Genomic DNA, 8,414 nt, shown 5'->3' with positions numbered 1-8,414 from the left:
GAGCATCTCAGGAGAGCTCGTGGCAGAGCAGGTATTTTTGCTTGCCTTAAATTTTACTGCAGAGTGACGGTATGATGAGATGGGACAAAATTAGCAAAATATTTTGGAGAAGCATCCGGGCAGCTGTAGGTGTTTAGCTGGGTTCTCAAAGCTGTATTGCTTTATGTTTGTCTAGTTTACATTAATAAGATTGTAAAAGGCAGGAGGGGGAGCTTGCAACAATCAGTGCCTTCCTGAGCTACCTCGAGAGATTACAAACATTTTTCTGCAAGAACAACAGCTACAACTTTTGCCTGTACTTGTGTGAGAAGGCTTAGCGCCTCTTTAAAACTCGTGTGGCTGCTTAGTCAGAACTCACGGCCCCCCGCGGCCCCCCCTGCCCCGCTCCGTAACTTTTGTTGCAATATGGGTGTGACTTTTGATGGAGCTCCCCCTCCCAGTTATGTCATTACTTCAGTTCCTTTGAATCAGAATAAAAAGTGCAGCAAACTTCAGACTCATTGACTGCAGTCTTAACAGGCGCCGCGGCTTTTCTTCCTTCTGCAGCTTGCGAGGATCTGGGTTTTTTTTTTGCAAAGCAGTTCTGAGGAAACAATGGCCAACTTCTACTTATGGGCAGCTTTTGGATTATGTTTGCTGAAGCTTTGTCTAACAGAGACACGTAAGTTTTTTTATGAATGAAGCTTTTTATGACTGCTGATAAGTTCGTGCTTCAGACAGCAGTGGTTCTGCTGCTGTATAGCTAACAGCTTTCTTGCATGTGTCTTTGTATAAACTGTTACTTGCAGGAGTTATCGGAGATGCTTTGGAACTGTAACCTGGGCTGTGCTGCTCTGTGCAACCAGGGAAAGCTGTGTACTGCTTGTAAATGATAATTGCAGATCCATAAAAAGGGAGTAATAGAGCATCAAAGTTTAAATTAAGAGCAGTAGTACACTTGAGAATCTAGAATGGTTCTGGTAAATCTGTGTTCAGCAACATGACTGCTGTTACACACTTGGTTTGCTCTCCCAGCACTCTTGGAGGCTGGGGCAAGCTAACCCCCCCCCCCCCCCCCCCCCCCCCCTTCCAGCATATAGTAACTGTATTCCTGAGCTCAGGGGGCTGAACTAACAGCTAACGTAGTCTGTGTTTGGACACAGCCTGTTGAACAGAAAGCACAACTGCAGCGATCTGTGTGATTGAAATTTGCAGAGCTTTTCTGCTAAGCATGCCTGTTTCTGTCTTCTTAAGGTTTCTTTGGGGCTAACTGGTGAGAGTTTAGAACAAAGGGCGTCAGAAGTGCCTACAGAACCGAGTGTGTATCAATCAGCTTTCTGTGGCTTGGTTGTCTGCTTCATGCACTTGTATTTATAAATGAAATGTTCGTATAAAGAAAAAAAATAATAGCTGTGGTCCAAAACAGCAAAATGCTCTAGAAATTTGATGCTGTGCAGGCTCAGCAGTGTCCAAGGCAAATGGCCATGCTTTTAGCAGACTCTCACTGTGACAGCAACTGCCTGGAGGCACTTTGTGGTCAGGGTAACAATTATCATTATTTTTTCTACTCATCGGTTCTAGAAATCTAACAAAGTACATTTTTCATTACCATTGTTGCCCACGGGCTGTGTTTGTGCATATGGTACGTATATATATATCATTTGTTTGAGCAGCAGTGAATACTTCTGTAATGGTGGCAGTGCTGCCAGGCTGTGAATGGGTGTGTCAGAGTGAACAGTTCCCGGCGCGTCTGGGATAGCTGGAGAACCTTCCTTGCTCTCCCTCATATAAATTGTCTGCCCGTCGTTCCAAAGTGTGCTTGCTAAAATCAGGTATAGAGATACAGTCTGCAGAGAAAGGGCAGGAGGACTGTGCGAGAGGGATATCCAAGACAGAGTCTGGCTTACTCCAAGTCTGTATGCTGTATAAGAATCACAGTGTTGTTATTACTGCCTGCTCAACTGCTTTCTCCTTTTATGAGCTACTAATAATGTCCTGAAAATGTGGGGTCTGTACTGGCTCAGGGAGTCATGCAATTTTGCAGTGAGGCATAGAAGAAAACCTCACCATCTACTCTTCAGCGTAGTTGCAAAAAGTATGTCAGACTTCATGTATGCCCCACGGGGAAGTTTCTTTAATGGCTTAGCGAGGTATTAGGTTATAGCTACAATATATTTTAGTTGGTATGCGGTGCATTCCAGCATGACTTTGTAGTCAGTAATGACTTCAAAACGGCAGTTAATGGTTGTTTGATTTTCTTTTTTTAAACCAATGACTTCGCTGTGCATCACAGGATACTGGTCATAGCTGTTGATTACACTGTTGGTACTGAATGTGGTAAAAAAGGAAACATCATGAGCTTACTGTTAGCATGACTGCTAAAGGAAAGATGAGATACAGAAAACCTGATTCATCCTGAGTCCAGTCCAGTGCTGTTGTGACCATTCTGTCACTGCTGTGTGAGGGAGGTGTACTTGTGGTATTGATATGAATTCTGTTGTCCGATGAGTTTGAGCCACATTTCACAGGACAGGAGAGTGTAGCTGCGGACAGATTCGTTTCTGACAGCTCTGGGGGAAGGTTTTCCCCTGTGGACATGTTGTATTTGTAAAAGCGTTTCTCTCATGGTTTTCCTTGATTAACAAGAAGTGAATTGTAGAATTTTGACCCCTGAAGAGGAAGAAGCTGAAACAGAAATAGGAGCAAAGATGAAGTGCAGAGGAAGAGAATGACTCTACCAGTGGAGGGAGGGGTTCTCTGTTGGCACCCAAGTGGTGCCAGAGTCGCAGGACAGGGCTCTGAGAAAGGGCTCCTCAAGTTATGTCAGTCACAGGGGAAGGGACCCGTCTGCCCTTTAGCTTACATATATCATGTCAATCTGCAAATAAAGCAGATTAAAGAAGTTCTTTGTGCTTCCTTATGTTTTTTATTCACTTATGTGTGTGTGTTGGCTATTCTCCCAAACCTGCAAGGAAACTTCAATGAAATTCATTTTGACTTCCATCATTGTTTAATGGAAAAGTTATGTATCTGCCCTTGAACTGCTCTCACACAAAGAGCCAACAAACCATGGCAGAAGATTGTCTTGCAATCTTTGGAGAAATATTTGTTCCTTCATTAGTTCCCGGTGTTCACCACAACGCAGAACCATTACCTTGAAAACAGGAAGAGAAAGGCTTAATGAGAGAAGATAGCATCGTATAAGTGAGGGAGAACTTCTTTAACAAAATGCTTTTAAAACCACTGGTAGCTCAAGCCAAGATGAAATGAAACTTTCCTCCATACCTGGCGTGTCTTTCTTTCCAGAACTGTTCCCATGACTTTCATAGGCAAGGACTTGAGGGCTGTACAAATACTGTGGTTATTTATCTAGTACCTAAACATTCATGAGGTTCTACTGCAGCAAGAATGTGCTAGCAGGATGAGATGTCCTCAGATGCTGATAGACAAGTATAAACAAGAGAGTTAAGCATGAGCTCATTGCTGGTAAAATACTTGATACTGTAGAAGAGAATCTCATACAGGAGTGAAAAAAAATGATGTTTTTATTAATGGACAGCAGCAAAAGCATTTCAAATGAAAGAATGTGGAAAAAAGCAGAAGAATACAGTGAGGAAAAATGAGGATCTCAAAGTGAGGCTTGCATGGTAAGGAGCACAGTGGATTCATGAAACAACAAAAATTGGTTACATAGACATCATGAAGTCTTGAAGAATTTAAATTTAGAGAAGAAATCTGGTAAGTGTCCAGACAGGAAAGTATTGTAAACCTCTGCAAAGATTTCCACTAATTTAGAAACCAGCTGTAAGGAACAGGGAAAAATAAGAAAATAGTAACAAATCAAGATTGCAGCAGCCATCAAGTTAATGTGTAATAGAAATGGAATATGTTGATTTGTGAAAAGTTAGAAAAGGTAAGATCTGTACTTTTCATATGGCAGAGGAAAATATAGAGGTGAAATCTGTGAGATGTGTGTTAATTAAAAAGGATAAACAATAAGATATGGCAATGCTCTTGCCAAAGAAAAGGTGGTATTCAGAGGGAGCGGATAGACAGTGGCAGTAATTAGGTTTGAAAATAGGTTGCTAAGAGATACTGTTTTTAAGAAGTGATTAGATAAAGAGATTGGATAAATGCCTTAAAAGGACAGTTTGGATGCTGGTGATCATGCTCCTGGGTAAGAAGGTGGAGTAGAAGTCCTGTGGTAACCATGTTTTTGCTTTGATAAAAGGGTAAGTTTAGTTCTGAGTGCAGTTGACTGGTAGCAGAATATGTCATAGAGAAGCAGGGGAAAAAATGATGCAGTGTTCCCTAAAAAGGAAAGGAAAGGAAAACTGTGCCCAAGCACTTAGACATTTGGGGTAATTCCAGAGTCAACGTAACAAAGCTTCCACTCTGGCTTTCTCATCTTCTTGCCCTGTATTTCTGTTCTGACACTAACTAGCATGTGTTAGGATAAAGTAAAGCGATTTTCAACCTCACATAACATATACTACATAGTTTACAAAAAACACTGATGTTTCTTTGAAAGAGAATCCCAAGCAGGAGAACTGTTCTCTGGAATTGTTTTCTCAGGATTAATTCTGAATGTATATGGTTAGCTCACAGAGAGGATAGTGGTGAAATTACCATGACCAATTGCTGTAGCCTTGCCTTCTCTTAAAAGAATACAATTGTGTACTGGAATAAGTCATGCTGTTCAAAATATGATATATTAGCATCAAATCATAACCAAGAGCACATATTAATCAAATTTGGAGTTTTGTACTTGAATTGAATTTTTAGACTGCAGAATTTCAGACTTCAAGTGGAAAGTGAGCAAAGTGAGACAAGCAAGACCAAGGTTGGGATCCTCACCTGTACCTCTCTGCTAAACGTGTTGTGGTTGGTACTGAGTAAAGCCCACACCTACAGCCTACTTTTAGTGGTGTATCTGGTGGTTTGGACCATTCTCTGTGGTCTGTCGGCATCTGGCAAGGAGAGCCAGTTTGGAGAGGCCTCTGCCATTTTCCAGACAGTGCCAGAAATTCACGAGCACTGTTGTCTGTCACTCCAAGGCAGGTAATAATCATTTCAAAGCCAGGCTTACAGCCATCAGACAGTGTAATTATCAGTGACCATTATGGCTGCTGCTAATAGGGGTGGCAGAGAAAATTGTTTCAGCCCTGCATGTTTATCAGCTTCCTTCCCGTGAAATCACAGGGCTCTGGACGGCGGCATTAACAGTAGTATCAGCAGCAGCTGGAGGTGATTTTCATCCCTCTCTGGGACCCACCCCGCCCAAGGCACAGTGCAGAAGCCTGGTGCATGAATGAATCTGGAGGCAGCAATGTGCTACAGCAGCCAGCAGAGGAGAGAGGGATTTTCCTAGGAGAATCCTCTCAGTCAGAAAGAAAGTTCAGCTAATTGCAACTTAAAGTTCAAGCCTCTGCAACTGTTTGCTGCCGAAAGAAACCTGCTGTCATTTCTGGAGTCTGTGCATACAATTAAACATGTAATTGAATTCCCTTTTGTATGCACTGGATTTGGGACTTTCCAGTTCCTGTATAAGACAACACTGGCTGTGTTTTATAGTACAACAGTCTTACTTCAGTACAGTAACCTTCAATTCTCATTGGGGAAAAAAAAAGAAGGAAAAAAACCAAACAAACAAGAAAACAAATAAACGGAATAACCAAACTTAGCAATTACCAGCAGGTAGACTCAAGAAGCAACACCAATTCAAAGTAAAAATCACAGAGACCTGCATTTTAGCAACGTTTGCAGTTTGAAAAATACATTGCTTTGCTTTTTTTTCTTCCTTTCCTTCTACTGGTGACTGAACACGATTCAGTGACTGGAAGCTCTAACAGACTGTGCTATGTGTTGGCACAAAGGGAAAAAAAAAAAGTGAAGCAACCTCAGACATGCAGCAGCTGTGGTAAAACTTCCGTTGCTGTCTCTGCTAATGATCTTGTCCCAACAGCAACGTGAGATGGCTGCAAAAGAGAGGCAGCTGGCAAGGGAGAGGGCATGAGCTGTGGCCCATCATCAGCTAGGCAGATAATGCCTATTTTAACAGATACCTGCTTTTGTAAATAAGAAGCTGTCCTTGACATAACATATAATTCTGAAAAATCTGTTGTTGTGTAGCTTTGGTTGATTATAGTTGTCTCACAGGGACAGTGAGTTAGCAAGGCTCATGGTGAAACGGGTTCTCAGAAGTATATTTCCCTAGGGGGCTTTTTTATTGTTATTTTTGTTAATGGATAGGTGTCTGTAAAGCAGCAGGGTGTGGTGTGTGTGGGCAGAGGTGATGAATAGCTCCCCGCAGCATTCCCATGCAGAAGCAAGAGGTGAACTGGCGCTGAGCGTGTGGTCGGTGGCCAGCCAGCACCCCTGGGGCAGAGTGAGCGAGCTGGGTCAGGCAACACACAGGCCTCCAGCCAGCTTGGGGGCTGAACCGCCAGCAAACTGGCAACCGTTCTGAGAGAGTGCATCTTGCTGCTGGGTGGGTGCAGCAGCTTGGGACTGTATCACACCTACCGCTGCCATGCAACTTGAGCCTTTTCAAAGAGCAGGCAGAGCACATGTGCCCACTCAGAGCGGGCTTAGGAAGCTGGCAGCTGCACTTCCTGCAGCATGTGAGCACAGTAGTTCAACTTAGGAACTGTTGTGATGGCAGCGGTCAGTCTCTCACCAACCCTTTGCCATCCCGCAGACAGGTGGGCCCCATGTGGGGAATGTGGAGATGATGGTGGTGGTGCAGTTTGGCTGTGCAGGGCAGCTGGGCCTCACGTCTCCAACTGAGAGCACTGGTTGAGCTCCTATACAGGGACCATGGAATGGTTAACTGTAGAGCTTCAAGGGAAAGTAGTTTTGCCCATTATAAAGAAACATGATTCATTAATAATGAAGCAACTGAGGGTGAGGCCTGAGCTCATTTCACGGTTTGCTTTCACTCGCTTCCCTGTTCTTCCTTCTCTTGCCTGATTAGGTGTCCTCCATTCATACCCTTTCTCTATTCCATTGTTTTCAGCCATGTAAGTGTAGAGAAAATGCCTCTTTTGTTAGTGAACCTCCAGATTTATAAATGTACTCTTTTGTTCTCTGTTCCTTATTGCTTATGCGTAAGTTTGACATATAGGAACATTTAAAACATAGAAATTGAATAATTTTATTCAGTCTTCAAATCAGTTTCTCCAGAAGCAGTCTCATTAAAATCAGGTAAAACTCTCTCCATCCATCTGATGGTTCTGTCCTATTTACTCATGTGTACGTTATCCATACACACATTGGAGACTGGCAGTTATTTTCACTGCAATAATGTTTGTTTCCTGTTAGACCACAGCCTACACAATACATCGTTTTGTTTAAAAGTTTCTATTCAGGACTGATACTTTTCTGATAAAAGGATATTTGAAGCCATTTGGCAAATGAGAACTTAACTAAATCTTTTGTCCTGCTGTCAAACCGAACACTTATTTAGATTAAAGAACTTTAAAATTGATTTAATAATTAACAGAAGGATGATATATTAAATCTTTTCATGTCTCTTTCCTGTTTGAGGCGAAAACTTTGTAGTGGTAAGTACCGTTTCTGTTCTTGAGATTGCAGGGGTGTTTATGCACAAAGGCTTGATACTCTGGGAAAGCTGAGTGTCAAGAGACACAAAATGACTCATCAGGATAGGGAAGGACCCAAGAGCAGACCGAGTGCCCTTAACCTGAGGTGGGCCATCTGGCTGCTGTGCCAGAATGCCACGTAGCCAAAAGTCTATAGATCTGGAGAATCTGAGTGCTCCTGAGCAGCAACTGTATGTATCCAGTAGGTAGTCAGGTATATCTTTTAGATATACATACCATCTTTTGAACAAAAACATCTGTTTCTCTCACCTATTTCCCGTTTTCCCCATTAATCCATCTGTCTGTACTATTTGGCTGAAGCAGTCCAATAAACTTGGACTCTTATCAGTCTGTGTCTGTGATAAAGAAATAGATCTATTTAATCCAGTAAAACTCAGCAGCAAAGTTGTTCTCAGGCAAAAGGGAATGTGGAGACCAAGCTCTTCAAGTGAAGGCTCAGTGAAGGCCTTGTATGTACAGCTGTAACAGGCAGGCACTGTGAGCATGTGAGGCACCTTCTCACGGTGACTAACTAGAGAGAAGTTTCTTTCCTGCTTTTGTGGCTTGCCTCAGAAAAGCCTGAATCCATTTGCTCACTGCTCTGGTGTAAATGTTGCAGAGCTTTTCTCAGGATGTAAATGACTTTTGTGTCTCCTGATATTTCCATTAGATCACTCCCATACATTCTTTTTTCTTATGGCTGCATTTCCTGGCTGCTTGCTGGATGGGAAGTGATCTGGGTAGCTCAGCTTTATGTTATCCACCTCTCCTTGGCCTGCCAAGTCTCACACATTATCTAGTAATGATGCAGCTGGTGTTCATCCTGAACAA

General features: G+C 42.6%; 1 protein-coding gene across 1 annotated transcript in view; it reads left to right on the top strand.

The window, feature by feature from the left end:
- Positions 1–464: 464 nt before the first annotated feature.
- Positions 465–8,414, top strand: part of CD44 (CD44 molecule (IN blood group)) — a 54,392-nt gene continuing 46,442 nt past the window's right edge. The window contains exon 1 of the mRNA XM_072338177.1: positions 465–661. Within this exon, the coding sequence (XP_072194278.1) occupies positions 595–661 (67 nt within the window). The 5' untranslated portion in view covers positions 465–594. The remainder of the gene's footprint in view (positions 662–8,414) is intronic.

The sequence above is a fragment of the Excalfactoria chinensis genome, chromosome 5, assembly GCF_039878825.1.
Source record: "Excalfactoria chinensis isolate bCotChi1 chromosome 5, bCotChi1.hap2, whole genome shotgun sequence".
NCBI classification, from domain to species: Eukaryota; Metazoa; Chordata; class Aves; order Galliformes; family Phasianidae; genus Excalfactoria; species Excalfactoria chinensis.
Note: the sequence above shows the minus strand (reverse complement) of the source record. Positions and strands in the feature narration are given on the sequence as shown.